General features: G+C 43.5%; 1 protein-coding gene across 3 annotated transcripts in view; it reads right to left on the bottom strand.

The window, feature by feature from the left end:
- Nucleotides 1-27,880, bottom strand: part of ZFP91 (ZFP91 zinc finger protein, atypical E3 ubiquitin ligase) — a 1,914,309-nt gene that overhangs the window by 325,083 nt on the left and 1,561,346 nt on the right. For all 3 annotated transcript variants that reach the window (XM_044084130.1, XM_044084129.1, XM_044084128.1), the window contains one exon: nucleotides 3,046-3,160. In XM_044084130.1, the coding sequence (XP_043940065.1) occupies nucleotides 3,046-3,160 (115 nt within the window). The remainder of the gene's footprint in view (nucleotides 1-3,045; nucleotides 3,161-27,880) is intronic.

Here is a 27,880-nt window from a genome sequence, read left to right as displayed (position 1 = left end):
GTCTGGTCTTGGCTGAGTGGGTAAAGGCCTGGTATGTGACATCAGGCCAGGTATAGGAGTGCCCTCCTCAGTGGCTGACGGTAACAACAGCCGTTCGGGTAAGCCTGGTCCCCCATCACAACATCGGAGACCGATGTCGCAGATACCTCTGTGGACGTGCAAGCTGGAGAAACAAGGGCAGCTTCTGAAATGGTACCTGCCAAAGTCGCCAGTCCTACTGGACATTCCTCAGCTCCTAGACTGGAAGCTGGCGGGACATCTGCACTCTGAGGTAGAGTGTCGGGCCTAGATACTATGTCCACCTTCTTAGGCGGCTCTGCCGCGACGGCCCGTTCTGGCTCCATACCGAGGGCTAGGCGTTTCAGAGGATGGTTATCCACAAAGAGCTTAAGGGGTGTAAGACATCTATGCAGTGTTTTAGGAACAAACGACTGACAGATTGTACACGCTTTATAGTCCTAGAGGTTGTGGCCGTCTTTGTTTAGGACTTGCTGAGCCCCCCCCCCTTACATTTTCCCTTCTTAGCTGCATGGACGGAATCAGCTAAAAAGATTTAAACAGCAACCTAAGCTTAGCAAAAAGGTAAAAAGAGATTCCCCAACTGAGTACTTACCTTTATTTTAGTCAACTGTGGAGCTGAACAAGCAAACTGACATTCGACTGTGGCAGAGAAGTTCTGAGGTCTGTGCATGCAGACATCACAATTATGGCCCACAGTTTAGGGTCCCAGTGTGCGACATCCCATGCATCTTACAGCAGCCAGGCTAAGCTTTTGTAAACAAGCCAGACGGTTTGGGTCACCTGAGGTGGAGGACCCCACATGTGAGAATACTACAACATGAGAACAGGAGGACATCTTTTATGATAAATTTATTTACACAGCTGTACTACCTGAATCATGTGCTGCACTCCATTAAAACATAACAGCATAATTAAGCAGAGATCTCAAACTCAGATAATCATGAGAACTTGCATACACAGCAGAGGACCACAATCTCAAACAAAATGAAAGTAGTCAAGTAAAGCTAGAAATCTAGTGTAGTAGCTACCCTAAACCGTGCTGGTTTGTGGGCTGCTCTAGTGCTGTGAATTTGGGGTAGCTAAATATACTTTGTGCTTTCATTGTCAGAAGCTGTTTAGCACATGCATAAATAAGCAAGACAGCAACAATGTCATAGTCTAGTAAGTTGTATCCAATTACCAACTGTTGCATGTGTATATATATATATGTGTATATATATATATTTATATATATATACACACATATATATATATATATACATATATATATATATATATACATATATATATATATATATATATATATATATATATATATATATACATATATATATATATATATATACATATATATATATATATATATATATATATATAGAGATATATATATATATATATATACATATATATATATATATATATATATACACACACATACATACATGATTGCTTACTTTGAGCACATATTTTAAGTATGCCCTAGCAAAGAAGGAAGTAGGGAAGGGGTGCTCCCGCTCTATTACCCTACCCTCTTGAAACCCTTGCAGGACTCTGATATCATCCCTAGAGGTAATAGGGAGGAAAAAGATACACTTCAGCAGCAGTAATTCCAACATTTATACATTTATTGTTAATTGCTGTAAATACATTCACAGCTGTACTCATGTTCACCTTAAAGATCACTGCTGCAATATCATTCAATTATGCTTGTCAAGAGTACTGAAGCAGCTGGCCCATCTAGGGACAGCCTAGCCACAGGTCTAGGCAGGTGGTGCCCACGTAATCTGCAGGACTACTGCAGCAAATCCCACCCTGTGTATGCACTGCATGTCCATTCTGTAACATTTAGAAAGGGCATGACGGGAAATTTAAGCAGTTACCGCACAAACAATCTATGCTGACAATTACTATGGAAGACGGCAAAAAAAAAATCTGTTGCCCTGGCAGAAATCATCAAGAGCAAGAACAATGCAAATAGGCAGCTACCTGGAGAAGGCTTGCTTAGTTTCTGGGGTGCTTTATCACACTGACATGAAAAGAAATTAAATCAATCAATAGCTGTTCAAGTCTGTCTGCCACCATTAGTTCTCTTGACACTGAACTTCTGAAGTACCTGTAAACACTCAAGTGCAGATATTGATTTCCCTTGTCCTGGGGGGTTTGGAGTAAAGTACTGGTAATATACAGGTTAACTCCTCATCTCAGCTGTCAGGTTGAGGAATAGACGAGTAACAGTTTGCAAATGTGGACATCAGGGATAGACAAACTGGTCTGTATAGGAGCTGTGGGCTAAAGGGGGTTGGGGGGGGGTGCACAGGTGAAATCCCTACTCTGTGGCCAGATCCCAAGCTGCCATGAGCAGACACCAAAGCTGACAACTATGGATTACAACAGGCTTTTTTTTGATGTACCACAACAATCTGATAGTCTCAAATCCTATGAAGGCTTAGCTCACACTCAGCAGCTTTAGGTGTCTAATGTGAAACCTCTTCCAAGATGCAAGACAAGCTCAACAAACTGTGTGAGCAGCAGAAAAGATAAGGGAGGTTCAAAGGCAATGTGTTTTTCCTAGCATGGTGGGATGTAAAGAAAAGCACAGACGAGAACACTCACCCCAAAACACAGAAGTTGCAATTAAAAACTAAAGTGGAAGGAAAACTAATCCCAACTGCAGACTCAAGTGTACAAAGTAACAAATTTACAGTTCTTTGCATTTTTCAAGTCATGTGCAAGGATTATTCATGCTATGACACAAACATCCCCCAATTCAAACAAAATTCCCATAATTCAGTTACCTGGTTTCTTCCAATACTGTCCAAAATAAGGAGGAAAAGAATTTTACATTCCTTGGATATACGCAGGTATATCTGCACACCCCACAAAATGCCCAAGTACACAGGGTCAATAATTTATTATATGCATTTTATTAATATTTAACAAATCTCTAATCCAACAATGAAATTAAATCTACAGCAAGACTGTCAAGCATAAATTTTACAAAACAGAAATATGGCATCAAATTACCTGTGTGGTGCTTTGCGTGCCTTAAGAGCTGCTTCTGAAGGCGGAACAAACGGCCACAGGACGGATGAGGACATACATACTTCTTCTTCAACAAGTGCTGATACTTAATGTGATGCTGAAAAATAAATGACCTCTTTAGATACAAATAAACATATACTATCCTAACACCGAGTACAAATAAATCTAAACCAGAATTTAGCTAAAGCTTTCAACATAATTTTAACTGGTTGATCCTGTACGGCTCAGGGCTTGAGACCAGATCAATGCTAAGCCCTCCTTCGTAACAAATTCTAATTAAACAGCTTTTCAGAATTTTTAAAACCTATTTTTAACATACACTGATGCAATGCCCTCAGCTACTGTCCACAGGACAGTGAGGCCAAATTACCTCAAATGCGATTTGTTAGAACTTTTCTGGTCTTCACAGTAGACAAAATACGCACTTATGGGAATCTTTGTGCAGTATCGGCCAGCCGCAATTACATTTGATTTTTTAGCTGTCATCAGCCAAGAACTATAGCAAACAAAGCACAAGCAATGATAAAAGAAAACAAAAAACCCCAACAGGGTAGTAATTGTTAGCAGGAGCTGAACGATCGAAGTGATGATGTCTGCAGCTGAAAAGTTCCGAGGTCTGTGCGTGCCGACATCACACGCAAGGTCCCTGGTTTATGGCCCTATGTGCGACGTCCCACGCACCTGCAGCAGCCAGGCAAAAGCTTCTGTATAGGACCCAACATTAGAAAGTCTGAGGCGGAAAATCCCACACCAAATGAATACTGCAACATTGGAAGAGAAGGACATGCAGCAGTCTTTGAATTATAAAAGCAGGGAAAGCCTGATTCACCCTAGCATATTTTTTTCACAAGTACAGCTGTCTCAAACAACCTCATGTCCCAACCCACTTCAAAGACCAGAAGCCCTAATAAGATGATCTTCAATAAAGAGGAGGCTGTTCACTGCCATTAAGGTACAATTCCTTACACTGAAGACCTCAAATAACAAAACAGAGTAATAATCCACAGGTCACCTTTTGAGAAAACATATGTAGCAACATCATCAGCTGCTTTGTTAAGAAAAGCCTTCTGCAGTCCGCAACTGCTGGAATTCTACGCCAGATATCTGCAAAGCACAAAAAATTTCCGTTTTATTTTTCAGAGCTCAGGAGCACTCACAAACTGGGATACAGCATTATGGTCCCTTAGGAAGTTCTATTTAGACTGATGCCAATTAATTTGATGCTCAGTGACTTGTATAGTATTTCTGGCTTCCTACAGCTGATTGTCAGCTGCCCTCAGGGCATCTCTTACTCCACTAGATCCTAGCGAACCTGACTAGCTTACCAAGGACTAACTCCAGTCCCTGCTTGGGGCCAGCGAGGAGACTAATGTTCTGTGGTAATATACTACTGCCAAGGAATGTTTTTGCTGTGAACAACCAACCCCCTGAGCACATCCGGATTGCCCCAGGGAAGACATACAATGGGACTATGCTGATGCATTGTCTACACCTCCACGTGGAATCTGCCAAAGCCCTAACCTCCTGAAGACCACATATCACCAGCCTCCACCAGGGATCATCCTTGAATGTATGTTTAAGCAGGCATAAACCTGCTGCCTCAGGATGGCCATGCCCATCCTCCCTGCCTGAGCTGCTACTTAAACCTTGGTCACCTGGGCCACAGTCAGGACTCTATCCAGATATGCCACCAGTGCAGGCTAGTTTGACACTCAACAGCACAAGGAAATATAATATGCCTGCCTTACATAAATAGTCTTCCACAGTTAGAGAAGAGAGAGGGTGCACAGACACAAAGCAGCAACAGGGAGGTAACCCAAGGCCACCTCACAAACGAACCAGTACGGCGAGTGTTTACCTTTTGTACATAACCTCAGAGATCCTGGCCAGTGGTTAAGTGCTGGGAAGAATTCCAATTGGTTAGCCATACAGAGAGGGCTGGTGCCTGAAGAAGGCCTTAACTCTCTCTCCAATGGAGCACTGGTTACCTGTATTTTAACCAGGGCCATTAACCAACAGAACAGTATGAATCTGAACTCTGAGTATCACCCAAATAAACTTACCAAATACAATTCTGCTGAAACTTAACAGTAGACATCTGACTTTTAAAGTTACAATTTGTAAACACTGGTAAAATCATGACAACTGAAGAATTTATGTTGATGCTACTCGAAAACAATTTCATACAGTTAGAGGGTGAATTTTTCAAACAGATTTCTGGGATAGCAATGGGGTCAGCATGTGCTCCCATACATGCAAAAAGTTTTATATGCTTGGGAGCTTTTGCATGCATTTCCTCGCGAATTCTACAAATTCTGCAGATTATACCTTCACTACCTGGATGATACTTTTATCTTATAGTCAGGACCGGAAGAAAGTCAATTGATAGAATACCTTAACATAACACAATTTTTAAAATTTATTTATACATATAATAGTTCTAAAACAAAATTACTCAGTTATGTCCAAAACAGATCAAAGCTTTAAATCCACATTTATAGAAAGTCTACACACAGCAATACTTACTTTCACTATTCAAGTTCCCACCTTCACCATCAAAAAGTGAACTTTATGAGGGGACACACTATTATGTTGGCTCGCATGGTATTAGACTATGATGTTTTCTTGAAAGAAACTGAAGTTTTGAAAAACATGTTTTGTGATAGAGGCTACCCAAGGCATTTGGTTGACAGAGCTAGAAGGGAAGTTGTGGAAGACAGGGCACAGAAGTTAAAATCTATTCTGAGTATTGGCTTAAATAATAAAAGCAGCAACAATGGTTCCACATTTGAAATTATGGTACTGGAATACAATAATGAATTTCAAGAAATTACAACAATTATTGAAAAGAACTGGGGCATTCTGAGATCTAACCCATCAGTATATACAGTAGTAGGCAGCCAACCCAGAATAGTTAGTAAAGTTTACAGGAATTCAGACTCTTTTCTAAAATGGTGGAACTTACAATGAGACAATTCATTATGAAAAGACAAGGTAATATGGAAATTGCAAACAGTGTGCATACATACTACAGATGGATCAATTTGTTATAAATTAATATAATAGGTTTATTAAAAACGAATCAGCAAAAAGATTCAGTCGGAGGCAGATAACCGCAACCACACAAGGTTTATTGTAGTACTACAATAAACCTTGTGTGGTTGCGGTTATCTGCCTCCGACTGAATCTTTTTGCTGATTCGTTTTTGTTTTATTCAGTCGAGCCTCCTTTTATCGGAGGTTTATTAAAAAGTTACTTGTACTAGGACAAGAGCTGTTTACTTAGCTAAATGTAAGGCATGCCCATCATTTTACATAGGAAAGACATAGAGGGCACTAAGAAAACGAATATATGAGCATAACTACAATACAAAAACTAGAAAGAATGCCACTGCTCTATATAAACATTTCTGCCTATGTCTAGGGTTTCAGTTTTGGTAATCTGGATAAAATTAACCACCCTCGAGGAGGTGACTAGGAGAGCAAACGAATTTAAGGAGTGCATTTGGCAGCTCAAACTAAAAGCCAGTGCACGACCAGAGTTGAATGAAACCATTTCTTTAAAACCGGTTTTAAAATTAAGGCAGACAACCTGTAAACACTTAAGGAATTTCGATACGTTAATAAGTTTGTATTTTTAAACTACAGTGTTTTTTAAATATTTGGACTTTATTAGTAAGAACAATCTTACAACTGATGTATTTTATGTGGGAAGTTTGTGTTTTTTTAAAAAATCTATTTCATCAATTATATTACTGAAAATTGATTGGTTAAGTTGAACTGTGGGCTACCTTTGGAATGTATTCTGATAAAGTCTCATCTCGAGATGAAAGTGCTCAATCAACTATTTCAATACATTTTGTTATTTTCTATATATTTTGGATCTGAAGTTTGGTTTACTGATGCACCTGCTTCTACCTTAGATACACTTATTTGGAAAAGCCGAAAGAAAAACGACAACAACATAGTTGTTTATAACATACCACCGAACAAAGTTTTAAATTGTAACAATTAAGGATGCCTACTGACCTAAAATTATCCTGGCTTGATGGTTAAACGGAGTATGAAAAAATATATATAAATCCATTTTAAAAAGACAGATCCATGACATACTGTCTCATGAAAATAATGACTATCACTAATATCTCAATTCCTAGAGCTTCAGAATAGTAGGGAGGTGACAAAGTACAGTTAGTTGTAGCATTCCTTGAAATATGATCATACCAAAACTAGCACTAGCCCAAGAGCCGATATCTAATCTGTACTGTTTACAGAAAATGAGAACAGCTGTCCAAGTGGATGCTTCCATAATGGCTTGCCTACTAATCCCAGTTAAGGAAGGCTACAGTTGCGGCTACGCTCCTGTTACTATGAGCCTTGTCTGTGGCTATCAGGTGGTTCAATCTGTGAGAAGTAGCTAAACTATATACAATGTGATAGCCATCAAAGATGGCCTCTTTCTTTACTGCAAAGGAGACAAACTGATCGGATTTTTTAGTGTTCTGCAAATCTCGTACCTGCGTATATCCAAGGAATGTAAAATTCTTTTCCTCCTTATTTTGGACAGTATTGGAAGAAACCAGGTAACTGAAAAATCTGTTTCAAAGAAATTTCTGACAACTTTGAGAAAGGATGGATAGATATGTACTCAGGTTTACACCCCCCCCTCCCCCCCAAAAAAACATAAAAATTACAAAAAGACAGAGCAGAACACTTATCCAAGTCAAAAAACCTAGTGGTACATTCTGGCTGCAGGTTCATTGGGGGGGGGGGGGTGATTAAGTTCTTCTAAAATATAGGTCCCCAGGTTCTATTATTTTTCACAGGAAGTATTAAATGTAGTACCTCTAAGAATTTAACTGGTTTTAGGGCTTCCAAAAGTGGATCCAGTGGCAAAACGCCTGAAAGACAGGTGAACCTTAAAAGCCTGTTTCAAAACCTCTTGGCAGTACTGAAAAGATGTGGTAAACTGGTGTAGAGATGGTGTTCTGCCTTCTTGTCTGGCACCATTTGGGAATCTTCTTCCACTTGGATAGGTAAAGCCTCTTAATACTAACCATGTTCTCAGTATACGGGTGCCTAATAAGCTGCAGAATTATACCCTCCAAGCTGTAAACCAGTGTTTCCAGGTTGGTGTGTATGAGGGCCCATCTGCTCTGTTAGGGCCAATGTTGCTGGAAACACTTGTTTCCCATGGACATCTCCATGGGAAGGGAGAACCAGTGCTGTCTAGGCCAAAAGAATGCCATCAAACAGCTTCTCTGGCCTACCTTGCATCAATTTTTAGATCACATACTGAAGAAGGTGGGAGGAGAAGGCATACAAGAAAAGACCTATCCAACTAATGGATAAGGCTTCTGCTATCCAAGTCTCTCTGTATGGTGCTCAAGCAGAACAACTGCAGCGGTCTTATCTGGTGATGCAAAAGAGGTCTACATGAGGGACACACTACCTGTGCACTAGTTAAAAGCAGACTTCCTTTTGAGACACACGTGTGAGCCATCCTTTGATCTACTTGTTTGGTCTACTAGAATGTTCTGCTGGGATATGTACAATGTCCAGAACTACATTTTGTGCTGAAAAGCTATGTCCCAAGCAATGACTACTACCCTGCAGTGTGTGCAAGATCTATCAGTGTGGCTCTGTGGCACACAGGGGCAGAGCTCTTACTGAGACAAAGGTGACCACGGTTTTAATTAGTGGCCCCTTCACAGCAGAATCCATGTAGAGATGGAGAAGAGTGAAGCGGCAGGACGTGGGTGCTCAGAAAAGTGCAATTTCTTTGAAGTTTAGCGACTTGCTAGCAAGCCCATTGTTGAAGTGAGGGACAACCTCAGCACCACAAGCAAGCTATCTTTGTAGGGGGGGGGGGTATCTAAATTAAAAAAAAACCCTGAACCATCCCAAATAAGCTTTCTAAATGATGGCCCAGTCTGCGTCAAGCCTTACTCTGGTGATGGGGAACAAATGGACCAAAATGTCTGAGAAGAGTCTGATGGATGACAGACATCAACTGCACACAGCATATGGGGGGGGGGTGTAAGATCTGGTCCCATCATGCCTGCTGATACAACAAATCACAGCTCAAAGGACCCACCCGGTCCATATTTGACTGAATGCTTTGAGAGTATGTATTAACACCACTGTTTCTTTTAAACACTGTTTTCTTTTGGGCAGCATTCCATGCTCATTGGCACCATGAGGTACTGAGTGTCCCCACAAGTTAGGTATGATGCATCTGATGTAAATGTCTAGTCAAATGGCAAGTGAATGCAAAAATCACATTCAGGCTGCTCAATGTGACCCATCATTACAGTTTTGTGGCAATACAGGATAGAATCGGCATTAGTTCTTCAGGGAATGGGGGTGCTGGCTCCAATTGAACTTGAGATACCACTGGAGTTTTCTTACATCAGTCTGGTTTGTGGAATCATCACTATACTGGCAGCCACTTATCTCAGAGCCCAGAATTACACTCTTGCAGTAAGATGCTTTTGATATGCTAGTTACAGGAAGCATTTTGAAGTTTTCCACTTTGTCAAGGAGCTCAAAAATATCACCCAAGGAGGTGATAGTGCCGGATTTCTGGAAACACAACATCAACCCCAGACTATGGAAAAAATCTGTGACTTTGCGAAAAAGCTCTGCTTACCTCCTGAGAATCTGCCTAGATAAGGTAGCCATCAACTCAGGAAAGATGTGGATACCCGTTGTTCTGCAAAAAAAACCCAGTAAGTGGAGCAAGTCACTATGTAGGTAGGCTGCAGACAAACTAAAAGATGATGCAAAACCATGTTTCGTCTGAGGTGGAAGAATCCTCAAGCCACATTCTAAAAACAGCAACAAGCTATACAGCCACTTATGGAAGAACATTCTGGATCCGTCACAAAAACTGTCAAAATGGTTTGATCCCAGTGGAATTTTTCCTGGGGGAGTACTGAAGAACTTTCAAACATGGCAACATCCTTGGTCATGGCTTTCTGAGCCAGTAAAAATGGCTGACCTGGGGGAGCTGCCCTTTATGTTTTGAACTCAGTGGAGTTCTTTCCTGAAAAGAAAGAATAGTCGTGTAAGAACTTACCATAACCTAAGAGGTCCCTCTCTTCCACATTGCAGTATTCATTACAGTAGAGTGGTTGCTGCTTGCAGCACCGCCATCCGGCCAGTATACCAAAGTCTTTGATCCTGGAGGGTACATGTGACGTCCCTTGTTAGGGCCACAAACCGATGTAGGGTATAAAAGTGACATCTGCATGTACCCTCTTCAGAATGAACTGCCGCATACAGTAGTACTCCTGTGGGTTAAGAGAGGGTCCTACTAGGGAGACTCAGACTTGCATGTAGACTAGGCCTAGGGCAGTAGGTAGGCTGTGTTACGACTGGGGAAGAGAATAAGACTGGGGAAGAGAATGACTATGTCCCCACAGGTAGGCCCTGTTATGTTAGATAGATAAGGTAAAGGGGGCAGGTGGGAGGGACTGAATACTGCAAACATGGAAGAGGAGGTCATCTAAGGTTATGCTAAGTTCTTACACAACTATTTTATGTCCTCCTATTTTCATGTTGCAGTATTCATTACAGTATAGAGAGCACCAAAACATTAGGTATGAGCCTGGGTGGAGGATTGGCTTTCGTGGTCAATGAGGCCTTGGAGAAGTGACCTAGCAAACCCTGTTCTAGCTCTCGAGGCTAGATCCAGTTCGTAATGCTTGGTGAAAGTGTGACTAGAGGTCCAAGTGGCTGCTTCTAAATTGGAAGCGTAGTCAATCCCTTTGAAAAAGGCAGCTGCCCTGGTAGAGTGAGGCTTGACATAACCATGCAAGGATTTTCCATGATAGGAACAGCACATGGTAATGGATTTTGAAAACCAAGAAGAAATGGTCTGTTTGGAGACTGCCTTCTCTAGAGCTCTCTCAGATGGAAGGAGATGAATAATAGGTCAGACTTTCTAATAGTTTTGGTTTTGTCTAAGTAGTACCTCAGTTGCCTGTGGACATCCAAGGAATGGAGTGCACTCTTAGGAATTTTGTGGATGAGGGTAGAAAACCAGTAGGTTAATGGACTGGTTTAATGAGAGTTCATTAACCACCTTGGGCATGAAGGAGGGGATGGCCCTGAGAGCAACTCTGTCTTTGTGGAAAATAAGATAAGGAGAGGTAGCCATAAGGGCTTGTATCTCTGATACCCTCCTGGGGGAGGTGAAGGGCCACTAGTATAACTGTTTTCAGGGTGCAACGTTTCAGGGATACTGAATGAGTTGGTTCAAAAGCTGGCAATGTGAGTTTTTTCAGTACAAAATTCAGGTCCTAAGGAGAGGGTATAGGTTTTCTTGGGGATCTGATATGAAGTACCCCTTTCACAAAAAGCTTAACTTCCAATCGGGAAGCTACAGGAGGTGATGTTGGCAGATAAGTGGACTTTGACTGAGAGGTAAGTTAGTCCTGAGTGAAGTAGCTCACACAAATAGGAAAGGACCACAGATATAGAAGTAGTCAAAAGGTCAAGTTTTTTTCCCCGTTGACATCACCTAGAGAATCTGGCCCATTTAGTTACATTATTTCTCCTGGTACTAGGTTTTTTGGCCTCCTGCAGAACAATGAGTACATCCTCTGAATATAGGTGTCTATAGGGGATTAGAACCGTATCACCCACAGGGTCAATTTCAGATTGTTCACCTGGGGGTGCAGTTGGGATCTCATGTCCTGTGTGAGCAGATCTATCCAGTGGGGTAACTTGTGATGATTGCCCTTGGCTAGTAAGTGGAGGGGAAAACAATGCTGTCTTGGCTAAAAAGTACAGTTTTGTACCTACCATAAATGTAGATGTTTGAGAGTACACACTGCTGCAGTCATTACACTTGGGTTATCCTGCCGTCAGGCGGTTCCCCAGTCAGCCTGAGTTCCAAAGTTTTGGTCCAGCGTCGGTTGCTGTTGCCTCCTCCCTGACGTCAGTGCGACAGGGGTATATAAGATGCAGCCGATGCCACTTTCTTAAATTTTTCTTGCCCCAGATGTCAGGTGCCTCTAAATTGGTAGGCAATTCAAATTGCTAATAAAACATACATAAGAAAAGCAAACAACGTACAGCTACCAGCAAATACTCCCCATAGGCAGTAAAGGGTAGAAGACATAGGTACGTACCAGCAAGTAAGAGGGGAAGGTGGGAGGGTAACCTGGACTGCAGCAGTGTATACACTCGAACATCTACATTTATGGTAGGTACAAAACTACTATGTTCATCATGTTACACTGCTGCAGTCATTACACTTGGGTAGAATCCCAAAGCTGAGGTATGGTGGCTGGTTCTATAAGGCATTAGGGGTGGCTATAAGGCCCTGCAGCACTGCAGTGGTGAAGCCAGCTCTGGATTTAGAGTATAGAGGCAGATGGTAATGCTTGGTGAAGGTATGTACAGAACTCCAAGTTGCTGCTTCCAAAATATCCTTGGTAGGTAACTCCTCTGAGGTAGGCAGATGAAGTGGCTGTTGCCCTGGTGGAGTGAGATCTAATGCTGCTAGGTACAGGTTTCCCATGGTGTGTACAGCAGAAACGTATACAATGTCCTATCCATTTTGAAATAGTCAGTCTTGAAATGGCTTTTCCCTGTGCTCCTGCAGCATATGCTACCAATAACTGCTCAGATTTTCTGAAAGCTTTGGTTTAGTCCAAGTAGAAGCGTAACTGCCTGTGAATGTCCAAAGAATGCAGTAGTCTCTCCCCTTTATTCTGTGGTTTTGGATAAAAAGTTGGCAAGTGAATAGTTTGGTTTAGAGCCACACTGGATACCACCTTTGGCATAAACGTAGGGTTAATTCTTAAAGACACCCTGTCCTGGTGGAAAATGAGGAAAGGTTCCACTGCCATTAGTGCCTGTAATTCTGAAACTCTTTGTGCTGATGTTATTGCCAGGAGCAGAGCAGTTTTCCAAGAGATGTATTTTAATTCTGCTGTGTTAGCTGGCTCAAAAGGAGGTAAAGTTAATTTTTCCAAAACAAAGTTGAGGTCCCAAGTTGGAGTAGGTGCACTACGGGGTGGTCTTATGTTTTTAGCCCCTCTGAGTTACTGTTTTAACAAAGGATTAGAGAAAATTGGTGGATCCGTGTTGTAATGAGCAGAGATGGCAGAGGCATGGATCTTGATGGATGAGAAGGAGAGGCCTTTGTCCAGCATCTCAGTTAAGTATTGTAGTATCTGAGGAATGTTTGGGACAAGAGGGTCAAGACTGTGAGCTTGGTTCCAGGCACAGAATCTCTTCCATTTATCCGAATAGGCTTTCCTGGTACTAGGCCTTCTGGCCTCCAGAATGACATCCATAACAGCTCTGGAGAGAGGCATTGCTTGCTTGACTAAGGAATCTTCCATGCAGCTAGGTTTAAGGTCTTTAGCTAGCTGTGTAGTATTTGATTGTTGTGCTGAGTCAGCAGATGTGGGATTTGAGGCAAAATCCAGGGTGGTTCTTGTGCTAAGTTCTTTAAGATTGGCCAGTCTGGTGCAATCAGGATCATCTTTGGCTCTTCTTGCCTGGCTTTTATGAGTACCTTTGGCAGGAGAGGTAGTGGTGGGAAAGCGTATACTTGTAGGTTCTTCCAGCTGAATGAAAGGGCATCCACTTTCCATGCTTGTGGATGGCAACTCCTTCTGCAGAATTTTTGTAGCTGGCAGTTCATTGGGGATGCAAACAGATCTATGTCCGGGCTCCACCATTTCTGTGTTATTATTCTGAATATTTGTGGATTCAATTCCCATTCATGGGGATCCATGATGTTTCTGCTTAAGTCGTCTGCCAGTGTGTTTTTCTCTCCTGGCAGGAATTGTGCTTGCAGATGAACTTGACAGTTTACAGCTGTGTTCCATAAGGTCATGGTTGTCTGCAGAGGGGGTAGGAGTGAGTGTCCCCTTGCTTATGCACCACATAACTGTGGTGTTGTCTGTCTTTAGTAGTAGTTGTCCTGGATGCAGTAGGTCCTTGAAAGCTATAAGGGCATTTTGTACAGCTAGCATCTTTTTTTGATTGATGTGAAGATGCCTTTGTTCTGCTGGCCACTTGCCCTGAATACATTTGCTTGCCATGTGTGACTCCAGGCGTAATCCGATGCATCTGTTGTCAGTGTTTGCCTGGCTGTGGGTTGTGTAAAAGGCTGTCCCTTGTTGAGGTGACAAGCTTGAGCCCACCATTTAAACTCCTGTTGAAGGCAAGGAATTAGTGGTATAACTGTTTCCAAACTTTGAAAGTGTTGAGACCATACATTCTTTAGGTACCATTGTAGTTTCCTCATATGCAGTCTGGCATATGGAATGAGTAGTATGCAAGATGCCATGTAACCTAAGGCCTGCAGAATTTTTCTTGCAGGGAGTTGGGTCTTTGTTGCCATCAATTGAAAGTATTGAGTCAATTGTCCTTGCTTGTCTGGCGCGAGATAAGCCATCTGGGCCGTTGTGTTCAAGCTGGCACCCAGGAATATTCTCTCTTGTGAGGGTACTAGTTTTTATTTCTTTTCGTTTACTGTGCACCTCAGGCAACTTAACTTTTTTACAAACGCCAGATGCTTTAGAAGAATGTCCTTGCTCTCTGCTTGAATCAGGCAGTCGTCCAGGTACGGATAAATTTGAATTCCTTTCTGTCTGCAAAATGCAATTACTGGTGCCAGGCACTTTGTGAAGACCCTGGGCACAGTAGATAAGCCAAAGGGCAGTGCAGAGAATTGGTAGTGCATTGAACCAGCTATGAATCTGAGGTATCTTCTGCGGTTTTGTCTGATAGGGACATGCAAGTATGCCTCCTTGAGGTCCAAGGTCACGAGCCAAGCTTTCTTGCCCAGCATGGGAAGAAGCTGTAATGTCAACATTTTGAATTTCAGAACATCCAGTTAAGTGTTTAGAGAAGAAAGATCCAGAATGGGCCTCCAGGCTTTGTCCTTTCTGGGAACCAGAAAGAGTCTTGAGTAAAATCCTTGTCTTTTCTCCTGTGATGGTACCTTTTGAGTAGCTCTCATATCCATGAGTGCTGTAATTTGTTTTTGAGCCTCTGCCCATAGATTTGGCATTCCTTTTAACCTTGGCAGAGTGTGAAAGTGGAACCTGTAACCTTGAGATACAATGTTGAGAACCCATTTGTCTTTGGTGATCATATGCCAATTGCGATGGAAAAGTGCCAGTTTTCTTCCCAAGGGGGCTGCCAAGAGAGATTTGTTTGGCAGCTGTAGTGGGAAGTCATTGGGGCTGTTTTTTATATGGTTGGGGCCTGTCTTCCCCTTCTTTCTGGCCTGACATTGTCGAGGCCTGTAAGGACCTTGTGGTTGAGCTCTACCTCTTGGACGTCTGTATCTTCCCCTTTGAGGTCTGTCTGTAATTGGAAAGGACCAATTCTTAGTTGGCCAATTTCTGCTAAATCTAGGAGATTGCATAGATTTTTCTTTATCCTCCATTTTATTTAATACCTCTTCTGCCTTAACTCCAAATAACACATTCTGCTGCAAAGGTGCATCCAATAATTTTGCTTTAACATGATCTGGTAACGTATGTTCTTTTAACCAAGCATGTCTTCTAATGACAGAGCCTGTAACTGCTGCTCTACAGGAGGCCTCTAAAGAATCAAAACCACATTGCAAAGTATGCTTTCCCCCTTGTTCAGCTGCATGCAATAAATCCTGCATTTCTTTAAAATTAGGAGGATCTGAATCTGGAAGCATTTTTTGTTTCAACTGAGACAGTAAAAATTGCTGATATTTTAGCATGTGAAACTCATTGCTAAAGTTGCAGACGTATATACTTTCTTTCCCCATCTGTCTAATGCTCTGGAATCTCTGTCAGAGGGAACTGGATTCTTGGCTGATGAGGCCTTAACCCCTTTGGGTCCCTGAGAAATAGTTTCAGGGTCAGCTACAGGGCTTTTATACAGAAATTTGTGGGAGTCAGGGACTCTGAAGTATCTGTCAGATTTAACTGGGGCTGGAGGTAAGGAATCAGGATTTAAGCTGGATTCAGTATACACATCATCCACAATATCCAACACTGGTGGAATAGCTAGGGGTCTGTGTTGAGGTAATAAAATGGAAATGTTCCCTCATGGTATGTAAGGTTTCCCCAAAGGAGTAGTCCTCAGGTGGAGAGGCTGATGGAATTGATTCCTCAGCATCAAAATCCTCATAAGGGGGTAAAGAATATCCCAGGTCTGAGGATGAATCTGAAGAGATGTTCACCTGGTCGGATGAATCATAGTCTGCATCCTGTTCTAGGCCTTTTATCAGGAGGGGGCTGGGACCCCCTGATCAGAGTGATTAGGTCTTCGGCCATTTTGAGCATTTGTTTCTTAGGCATGGAGGCCTGTCCTGGAGAATGCTGTATTTGTTTCTTTGATTTTAAAGGAGGCTTAGACTTAGCAGAGGATTTAATGCTTAACTGAGTAGGTCTGAAGACACCCTCTGAAGCTGCGGGTAGCTCAGCTACTCCGGATCCCTCTGAAGGGTTAGTTTCGGTAGGCTGAAGAACTTGTGCATTCGAAGGCCCAGCCATCTCCACATGGGAGTCAGAGGCAGACTGTGGTTCTACAGAAGCGGTCGTCAGGGGCTGCGAAGGCACCTCGCTGAAAACCGGAGAACCGGCGACTGGCCTGGAAGAGGCTTTGTCAGTTTTGGGCCTTGGATGCCTATCCTTGTCTTTGCGCTTTTTATGTATTCCGGTCATTGGAAGTTCCGACGGCATGGTATAATTGAATTTTCTACCAAAATAATGTTGGGCAAAAATCAAACCGACGTTTAATAATGCGCTTGTTAAACCTAGCGCAAAACCGACAACCAGTGACGTTGTGGTCTGGGCCTAGGTATGGGATACAATAAGAATGGAAATCCTTATGAGGTATTAGCTTCCCACAAGAAATACAGTTATTAACTTTTACTGACATCGATCTGAGGCAAGAAAAAATTTCCCCAATGGGGTACTTAGCTTTGTAGAAGACTTTGGTTCTGGATTCGGAATGAAAATCTCAGGAGACGGCAGACTGGCACTTGTGAACTGCTTTTGCTTCGGGCACCACGTGGCAAGAAAGACTGAAGAAAATGGCGTTGGCTGCATCTTATATACCCCTGTCGCACTGACGTCAGGGAGGAGGTGACAGCAACCGACACCGGACCAAGACTTTGGATCTCTGGCAGACTGGGGAACCGCCCGATGGCAGGATAACCCAAGTGTAATGACTGCAGCAGTGTAACATGATGAACATCTGGGACACATCCAGGATTTTGGGTTTGTCCTTCTGGATTTTCAGGAGGACTTTCTGAATCAGAGTGAAGGGAGGGAATGCGTAAAGGTAAATTCCCTCCCAACAGGAGAATGCGTCCATTTCCAAGCTTGTGGATGTGGGTCCCTTGTGCAGAAGACGGCAACTGCCTGTTCTGGGGGGAGGCAAAGAGATCTGCTTGTGGAATACCCCACCTGTGAATAAGGTCCAGGAATACCTCGCTCTGAAGCATCCATTCGTGAGAGGGAGCCGAAGTTCTGCTGAGTTTGTCTGCCATTACATTCTCTGTTGAGGGAATATAAACTGCCACCAGGTGGATCTGGAGTGATGATGCCAGTTTCCATATCTGGATGGCCAGGCTGCAGAGGGGGGTAGGACTTTGATCCCCCTTGCTTGTATATGTACCACAGGACAGTCATATTGTCTGCGATTACTTTTAGGGTTCCTGGCTGAAGAGATGATTTGAATGTTAGAAGGGCTAACAGTAATGCCCTTATTTCCTTGATGTTGATATGGTCATTTTGTCTTAAGTTGAACCATCTGCCTTGCACAGAGAATTGATTCTGGTTTATTAGAATCACTGCATCCCACCCCAAGTCTGATGCGTCTGTGGAGGCCTGTTGTGGGGGGGTTGAACTTGCAGTGGGTTCCTTGGTTGAGGTGAAGTGCTGAAACCCACCACTGGAGTTCCCTCTTCAAACACAGAAGTAGGGGAAGGGGGTGAGTCCAGGGGGGGGTGGAGTGTTGGCTCCATAAGTTTTTTAGTATCCACTGGATTTTTTGCATGTGAAGTCTTGCCAGAGATAACATGGGTATAAGAGATGGCATGTGGCATAACATTCTCTGGAACCCCAAGCTGTTAAGGAGGAGTGGGTAATGAGTTTTTTGAAGTTTAGACCAAGGTCTAGGATTCTTTAGTCTGGGATGAAGGCTTTCAGCCTGTCTGTTCTGATTCTGCATCCAAAGAAAACCAAGTCTTGAGAGGGGTTCAGGTGAGACTTTTCGTGGTTTAAGGTAAACCCTAATTGAGTTAGGGTGGACGATACCTGTAGTAGGTGGAGTAGAAGAACTTGGTGGTTGTGGTGAAGGATGAGCAGGTCGTCTAGATATGGGTATATCCTGGGTCATGCAGTGAGCAATGAAGGGGGCTACACACTGAAAACTCAAGGAGCAGTGGAGAGTCCAAAAGGCAAGGCAGCGAATTGAAAATGGCAAGAAAGTACAGTTGTGCACACTTACCATAACTGTAGATGTTAGAATGTATTCACTGTTGCAGTCATTACATTTGGGTAATCTGCTGGCAGGTTGCCCTCAGTCGGCATGATTAACAGTTGCTGTCCCTTCTTCCATGACGTCAGGTCGTCAGGGGTATAAAACATGCAGCCGACGCCACTGCATTAGTTTCTCTTGCCCCAGACGTCAGCTTCCCCCCAAATGGGGAGCAAATAAAATTAAAAACACAAAAAACATACCTCCAACCAAAAGCAAATACAGCAAAAGGGCTTTTAAGCATAGTGAAAGAAAGTAGAGGTATAGCCAGAGAAAAATAGGGGGCTGGAGGGAGGGTAACCAAGACTGCAACAGTGAATACACTTGAACATCTACATTTATGGTAAGTGTACACAATTGTACTATGTTCGTGTTTCACTGTTGCAGTCATTACATTTGAGTAGATTCCCAAAGCTATGGTTGGGTGGAGGGAATTATACAGCATTAGGACCAGCTATAAGGCCCTGCAGGACAGCAGTGGCAATGCCAATGTAAAGTTTCCCCAAAAGAAAAATCCTCAGTGGGAGAAGCAGAAGGAATGGAATCTTCTGCATCAGAGTCCTCATAAGTAGGTATAGACAATTCCTGTTCATTAGAATCAGAAGAAATAGAATCCTGTTCAGAAGATTCATAATCAATATCTTGCCTAGGCCTCTTAGAATGGGGGGTTGACTACCCCTGATCAGAGTAATTAAATCTTAAGCCATTTTGATAATTTGTTTCTTAGGCATAGGGGCCTGTACATGTGGCCTAGGCGTCAGTTTTTTAGAGAGGTCGAGGTGTTGGCCTTAGTTATGAAGATGGCGTCAGTCTAATATACAAATCTGTAGGCATTAAAACACCCTCAGAAGCCAGTGCCTGCACAGCAGCTCCGGACCCATCCAAGGTTGAGACATCCACGGGTACCATATTTGCAGCATCTTGCGGCATACTGGATTCCAAATGGGTCTCAGTAGAGGCCTGTGAATCAGAATTAGTGGGTATCAGGGGCTGCGAAAGCACCTGAGTACCGGCGACTGGCTTAGGAGAAGCGTCATCGGCAGTTTTGGACCTCAACGGCCTGTCTTTTTCTTTGCGTTTTTTAGGTATTCCGGTAGTCGGATTGCTAACCGATGACATTTCTGAATAATTAAAGCGTGAGCTAAAATATTTAGTAGCAAAAATGCACCAACGTTTAACAGTGCGTTGATTAAATAAAGCACAGAACCGACAGCAAGGTACGTCGTGGTCAGGGCCCAGGCAAGGAATACAGTACAAATGGAAATCCTTATGAGGTATTTGCTTCCCACAAGTAATGCAATTATTAACTTTTATTGACATTGGAAAGGAGCAAGAAAAAGTTTTCCCAACGGGGTACTTAGCTTTTTAATTGAAGACTTCGGATCTGAAACTCGAAAACGAAAATTTCAGGAGTGGGCCGACCGGCACTTGCAAACTGCTTCTGGCACCGCGCAGCAAGAAAGACTAATGTAATGGCATCGGCTGCATGTTTTATACCCCTGATGACCTGACGTCATGGAAGAAGGGACAGCAACCGACGCAGGACCCAAGACTTTGTTAATCAGGCCGACTGAGGGCAACCTGCCAGATTACCCAAATGCAATGACTGCAACAGTGAAACACGAAGAACATGCTATTGCAAACCGGAGGAATTTCCTGAAAGTTGGATGTATAGGAATGTGCAGGTAGGCATCCTTCAAATCCGGGGCTACCATGAATGCCTATGTTGGAATGAGTGGTAAGAGCAGGGAAAAGGTAATCATTTTGAAGCTGGGTACCTTGAGGAAAAGGTTTAGAAAAGGTAAGTCTAAGATTGGCCTCCATGGACCATCTTTCCTTGATACCAGAAACATTTTAGAGTAGAAACCTATGTTTCTTTGTTGGCAGGGTACCTGTTCTATGGTACCATGAGCTAGGAGTTGTTGAATGATGGGTGGGAAAAGGTGGATTTCGTTTTTTGGGGGAGTACCCTGGAAGGGTGATAACAGCCACCAAGTTATGAAATATCCCCTCTGAATGATGGAGATGACCCACTGCAAAGATGTGATTATCTGGAAGGAGAGTAGGGGAGAGGGCGAGACTGAGGGATGGGGGTGTTTGGGTCTAAAGGTGGCAAGTCACAGTGGAGGTGGTCTGGATTGGTCAAAACAACTCCGAAAGGGTGTGGTGCAAAGAGTTGGTGGGGAAACTGGGAGTAGAGCTTTTCCTTGGTTGTCTACGTCCCTTAGACTGCGAAGATGTGTGCGAGAACAGTCTTCTCACAAAAGGCTTTTGTGGGTAGTTCCGGTGGTTGGGAGGGTGGCCTAATGGTTAAGGTGTTTGCCTTACAAACACAAGGTGCAGGGTTTGAGTCTCACAAAGGATAATTGGCTAGGCCTAAAATGGCTCGCAAGGGCAGTTAGCCTAGTACTAACCTATGAACCTATCTGAGTATAGGGGATACCAGTAAATGCTTAAGGTTTTGTAGTTCATTTCCCTTTTCTTGAAGGGATTTGAGAAGCTCTGCAGAAGCTTGGCCAAACAGTGAATTATTGTCCAGGGGCGTGTCAAGCAATTCTATTTGAACATCCATAAGGAGAGGTTGTAGCCTCACCCAGGAATAACGTCTTAAAACTGATCCTGATGCAGCAGATTTAGATGATGCTTCCACAGCATCATAAACTGCACTTAATGGAGTGCCTAGACACTTTGAATGTTGTGGAAAAGTACAGTTGTGTACACTTACCATAAACGTAGATGTTCGAGTGTATTCATTGTTGCAGTCATTACATTCGGGTTATCTGCTTGCAGGTAGCCCTCAGTCGGCCTGATTAACAAAATCTTGGGTCCTGCGTCAGTTGCTGTCCCTTCTTCCATAACGTTAGGTCATCAGGGGTATAAAACATGCAGCTGACGCCATTACATCAGTTTTTCTTGCCCCATATGTCAAGCGCCCCCCTAATGGGGAGCAATTAAATAAGTACAATGATATACCTCCAACAAAAAAGAAAATACACCAAAAAGGCTTTTAAGCATAGTAAAGTAAAGTAGAGGTATAGCCAAAAGAAGTTAGGGGGCTGGAGGGAGGGTAACCAGGACTGCAACAGTGAATACACTTGAACATCTACATTTATGGTAAGTGTACACAACTGTACTATGTTCTTCGTGTTTCATTGTTGCAGTCATTACATTTGGGTAGATTCCCAAAGCTGTGGTTGGGAGGAGGAATTTAGATAGCATTAGGACCAGCTATAAGGCCCTGCAAGACTGCAGTGGCAAAGCCAGCTCTGGATTTAGAGAAAATTGTCAAATGGTAATGCTTGGTGAAAATATGTACAGAACTCCAGGTAGCAGCTTCTAGGATGTCCCTGGTAGTGACACCTCTGAGAAAGGCTGAAGAGGTAGATGCAGCCCTGGTGGAGTGAGGTCTGATCCCCTGGGGGATAGGTTTGCCATTGTGCTTATAGCAGAAATGAATGCAATGGCCTATCCATTTAGAAATGGTTTGATTTGAAATAGCCTTCCCCTCTGCCCCTGCAGCAAATGCTACCAGCAGTTGTTCAGATTTCCTTTGAGGTTTAATCCTGTCCAAGTAGGATTTGAGTTGTCTGTGAACATCTAAGGAATGCAATATCCGTTCCCCTTTGTTCTGTGGATTGGGAAAGAAGGTTGGCAAATGAATGGACTGATTGAGAGCCACACTGGATACCACCTTGGGCATGAAGGATGGACTGGTTCTGAGGGACACCCTGTCCGCATGAAAGATGATGAAAGGCTCCACTGCCGTAAGCGCCTGTAATTCAGATATCCTTCTAGCTGAAGTGATTGCTAAAAGGAAAGCTGTTTTCCAAGAAAGAAATTTTAAGTCTGCAGTAGCAGCTGGTTTGAAAGGAGGTAGAGTGAGTTCCTCCAAAACAAAGTTAAGGTCCCAAGCTGGGGTTGGAGCTCTCCTGGATGGTCTTAAATTTTTGGCCCCTCTGAGGAACTACTTGAGCAGTGGATAAGAGAAAGGGGGGTGGTGGTTCTGTGTTATAATGATCTGAAATGGCTGAGGCGTGGATTTTAATGGAGGAAAAAGGACAGGCCCTTGTGAAGCATCTCAGTTAAGTATTGTAAAATCTGAGGTAAATTGGGCGCTGCTGTGCACATTCCTTGAGATTGGTTCCAGGCACAGAATCTTTTCCATTTTTCAGCATAGGATTTTCTAGTGCTAGGCCTCCTTGCCTCTAAAATGATATCCATCACAGGTTTACTGGGGGATGGTAAAGGAGAGATTATGTAATTATCCAGGCTGCAAGGTTCAGTGTTAGAAGCTGAGGGTGCAGAATCTGATTCTCCTATTGACACAACAGGGAAGGAGTCTGAGGCAGGTGCCATGGGAGTAACCGTGACACACTATGCAGGAGTGGGTACGAGTGTTGGGGTGGCCAGTCTGGAGCAATCAAAATCATCCTTGGTTTTTCCTGTTTGATTTTTAGTAGTACTTTACAGAGCAGAGGCAGAGGTGGGAAGGCACAGACTGATAGGTTTTTCCAGCTTAAGGACACAGCATCCACTTTCCAGGCTTGTTTGTGGGGAGTCCTTGTGCAAAATTTGTCCAACTGGCAGTTCTGGGGAGAGGCAAACAGATAGTACAGTTTTGTACCTACCATAAATGTAGATGTTCGAGTGCTAATACAGCTGCAGTCATAACAGATGGGTTTTCCTGCCGTCAGGCGGGTCCTCGGCCGGCCGAATTCCAAAGTCTAGGTCTGGCGTCGGTTGTCGTCGCTTCTTCCCTGACGTCAGTATGACAGGGGTATAAAAGAACCAGCCGACGCCATTTTCTTCAGTTTTTCTTGCCCCAGATGTCAGGTGCCCCCAGAAGGAAGGTAAAACATAAATTTATGTAATAAAGCAAATGCAATATAATCAAAAAACAGTAGTTGCAAGCAAATACACCATAAAAGAATACCCCAATGAGGTTGTATGAGGAGGTGTTAGCCATAAGGCCTGTCCCAAGAGGGGAAGGAGGGAGGGAAACCTGGACTGCAGCTGTATTAGCACTCGAACATCTACATTTATGGTAGGTATAAAACTGTACTATGTTCATTGTGCATACAGCTGCAGTCATAATAGATGGGTAGAATCCCAAAGCTAATAAAGGGGTGGTAGGCACTAAGTGGAACTAGGTGGAGCCAGGATGCCCTGCAAGACTGCAGTGGCAAAGCCCGCTCTAGTTTTGGAGTATAATGGAAGGTGATAGTGCTGGGAGAAAGTATGTACAGAACTCCAAGTGGCTGCTTCCAAAATATCTTTGGTAGGAACCCCCCTGGGGAAAGCTGCAGAGGTAGCTGTAGCCCTTGTGGAGTGAGATCTGATGCCTGTAAGTACAGTTTTACCATGAAGAGAGTAACAAAAGCGTATGCAGTGGGCTATCCATTTTGAGATTGTCTGTTTGGAAACAGGCTTCCTTTGAGCACCTGTAGCATAGGACACAAAGAGTTGCTCTGATTTTCTGAAAGGCTTTGTTCTGTCATAATAATAATGGAGCTGTCTGTGAATGTCCAAGGAATGTAGTAGCCTCTCCCCTTTGTTTTGTGTATTAGGGTAAAAGGTAGGTAAGTGGATAGCCTGATTTAAGGCTAACCTGGATACTACCGTTGGCATAAATGAAGGATTGGTTCATAAGGAAACTCTGCCCTGATGGAAAATGATGAAAGGCTGCACAGACATGAGGGCTTGTAGTTCCGAAACCCTGCGTGCTGAGGTGATAGCTAGAAGGAAGGCTGTTTTCCATGACAAATATTGCAGATCTGTTGAAGCAGCTGGCTCAAAAGGAGGCAGGGTTAGTTTTTCTAGAATGAAATTGAGGTCCCAAGCAGGTACTGGTTGCTTCCTTGGGGGTTTTATATTCTTAGCCCCTCTGAGGAACTGTCTTGAGAGGGTGAGAGAATAAAGGAGGATCAGTGTTGTACTCTGCAGAAATGGCTGAGGCATGGATTTTGATGGAGGAGAATGAAAGTCCACTGCTTAGCAGCTCGGCTAGGTACTGTAGTATTTGAGGTAAATTCAGTATTCCAGGATTTTGACCCTTTTTCTGATTCCAGACACAAAACCGTTTCCATTTTGCGGAGTAGGCTTTTCTAGTAGAAGGCCTTCTGGCCTCCAAAATGACATCCTGCACCTCCTTGGAGAGTAGGATCTGCTGTGAAGTTAAGGAATCCTCCATGCGGCTAGATTCAGTGTTTTCAGCTGACTGTGAAGAGTTTTGAAGTTGTGCTGAGTCAGTAGAAGAGGCATTAGAGGCAGGATCCATGGTGGGGAATGCGTCAGGCTCCTCAGGAGTGGGTACCAGTGTTGTCTTGGCCAGTCTGGAGCAATGAGAATCATCTTTGGTCTGTCTGCTCTGGCTTTTAATAGAACTTTGGCCATAAGTGGAAGAGGTGGAAAGGCATAAACCGTCATTGTTGTCCAACTGAAAGAGAGTGCATCCACTTTCCAGGCCTGTGGATGAAAGGTCCTTGAGCAGAATTTTGTCAATTGGTAATTTCTGTGGGTGGCAAAGAGATCTATGTCTGGCCTTCCCCATGCTTGAATTATCATTGTAAAAACTTGAGGATGCAACTTCCAATCGTGTGGATCTGTCATATTTCTGCTCAGGTTGTCTGCCAGTGTGTTTTCCTTTCCTGGCAGGAATTGTGCTTGAAGTTGGATTTGCAAATCCAGAGCCGTGTTCCAAAAGGACATGGCTAGTCTGCACAGGGGATATGAATGAGTTCCTCCCAGTTTGTTTATGTACCACATCACTGTGGTGTTGTCTGTTCTTATCAATAGCTGTCCTGGATGCAGTAGGGTCTTTGAAAGCTATAATAGCATTTATTACTGCTAGCATTTCCTTTTGATTGATGTGTAGGTGCTTTTCTCTTTGTGACCATTTGCCCTGAATGCACCGATCTGTCATGTGCGCCCCCCAGGTGTAGTCAGAGGCGTCTGTTGTGATGACTTGATTTGCTTGAGGCTTGCAGAATGGGAGACCTATGTTTCTTTGGCATGCTTGAGCCCACCACAGAAATTCCTTTTGAAGACATGGAATCAGTGGTATGATTGCTTCCAAACTGTGGCTGTGTTGAGACCATAAGTTTTTTAGGTACCATTGAAGTTTCCTCATATGCAGCTTTGCACATGGGATTAGCAGGATGCAAGATGCCATGAATCCCAGAGCCTGCAGGATTTTCCTTGCAGTCAGCCTGGTGAAGGGTTGCCAGTTTTCTGAAGTATCGAGTTAATTGCCCTTGTTTCTCTGGCGTGAGGTAGGCCATCTGGGTGTTCGTATCCAAGCTGGCACCCAGGAAAATTATTGTTTGAGAGGGTATTAGTCTTGACTTCTTTTTGTTGGCTGAGTATCCCAGAGATTTCAACAACATTATTACAAACGCCAGGTGTTTCATAAGAGTGTTTGCTGTCTGCTTGGATCAGGCAGTTGTCCAGATATGGGTATATTTGTATCCCTTGAAGTCTGCAGAAGTCAATTACTGATGCCAGGCATTTCGTGAACACTCTGGGCGCAGTAGATAAGCCAAAGGGCAATGCAGAGAATTGATAATGGGATGAACCTGCAAGAAATCTGAGGTACCTTCTGCAATTTTGTCTGATTGGGACATGCAGGTATGCCTCCTTGAGGTCCAATGTTACCAGCCAAGACTCCTTGCCCAGCATGGGAAGAAGTTGCTGTAATGTGAGCATCTTGAATTTTGGTACGAGTAGAAATGTGTTTAGTATGGATAGATCCAAAATAGGTCTCCAATCTTTTCCCTTCCTTGGCACCAGAAATAACCTGGAATAAAAACCTTGACCTTGTTCGTGCGTAGGTACCTCTTGAATAGCTTTCATGTTTATGAGATCTGTAATTTGTTTGTGTGCCTCTGCCCTTTGATTGTGTGGCAGGTTTGGCATGCCTCTCATTTTTGGAAGGGTGTGAAAATGGAATTTGTAGCCTCTGTTTATAATGACCAGGATCCATTTGTCCTTTGTGACAACATGCCAGTTTTTTGAAAATAATGCCAGCTTTCCTCCTAAGGGGGCTGCCATTTGAAACCTGGTTGGCATGCAAAGGGGAAAGTCATTGGGTTTGATTTCTGAAAGATTGCGAGTTGTCCTCACCACCTCTGTGTAGGGGCTTGCCATTGTCTGCCTCTATACGATCCTTGGGATTGTCCTCTGCCCCTCGGGTGCCTGTATCTGCCTCTTTGGGGTCTGTCTGTGGCAGGAAAAGACCAGGTTTTGGAAGGCCAATTTCTACTAAAATGTGGGGGTTGAACCTGTAGAAATTCTTTCACAGTTTGCATTGATTTAGCCTTTTCCTCCATTTTCCTTAATACCTCCTCAGCATTAGCACCAAATAGTACATCCTTTTGAAGTGGGGCACCTAGTAATTTAGCTTTGACATGATCAGGCAAGGCTTGTTCCTTGAGCCAGGCATGCCTACATATAACTGATCCTGTAGCAGCAGCTCTACATGAGGCCTATAGAGCATCAAAACCACATTGTAAGGTATGCTTACCCACTTGTTCTGCACTATGCATCAAATCCTGCAACTCCTTCAAGTCTGGTTGTTCAGGTGGTGACATTTTACTCTTCAATTGTGATAACAAAAACTGTTGGCATTTTAGCATATGAAACTGACAGTTTAAGGCCCTCATGGATAAGGTAGCAGAGGTATATACCTTTTTCCCCCACCTTTGTAAGGATCTGGAATCTCTCTCGGAGGGCAATGGATTTTTGGCAATGGAGGCCTTAACTCCCTTGGGGCCCTGTGAGATGGTTTCTGGGTCAGCAGCATGGCTTTTGTAAAGAAATTGGTGCGAGTCAGGAACCCTGTAGTACCTGTCAGGCTTAACTGGAGCTGGGGGTAGAGAGTCCGGGTTAAGGCAGGCCTCCAAGTAAACATCATCTAGTATGTCCAAGACAGGAGGTATAGCCAGAGGCCTATGCTGAGGTAACGAGAGAAATTCCCTGAGCCTTTTCTTGAATTGGAATAATCCTGGCCTTCCCAGTGGAAGTGTTCCCTTGAGGTATGCAAAGTTTCCCCAAATGAGTAATCCTCGGGGGGGATACAGAAGGGATGGACTCCTCCGCATCAGAGTCTTCAAAAGGGGAGTAAGAATGTTCCTCATCATCAGAGTGCTCTGAAATAATGGAGCCCTGGTCAGAGGAGGGGGAATCTTCCTCCACTCTGGGCCTTTTGTCCGGTGGGGGCTGAGAACCTCTGATTAGAGTAATTAAATCCTCAGCCATTTTAAGCATCTATTTCTTAGGCATGGGGCCTGTAGATGGGCCCTGTGTAGCTGGTCTCT

Source organism: Protopterus annectens, chromosome 9.part0 (genome assembly GCF_019279795.1).
Source record: "Protopterus annectens isolate FY-2018-M chromosome 9.part0, PAN1.0, whole genome shotgun sequence".
NCBI lineage: Eukaryota > Metazoa > Chordata > Ceratodontiformes > Protopteridae > Protopterus > Protopterus annectens.
Note: the sequence above shows the minus strand (reverse complement) of the source record. Positions and strands in the feature narration are given on the sequence as shown.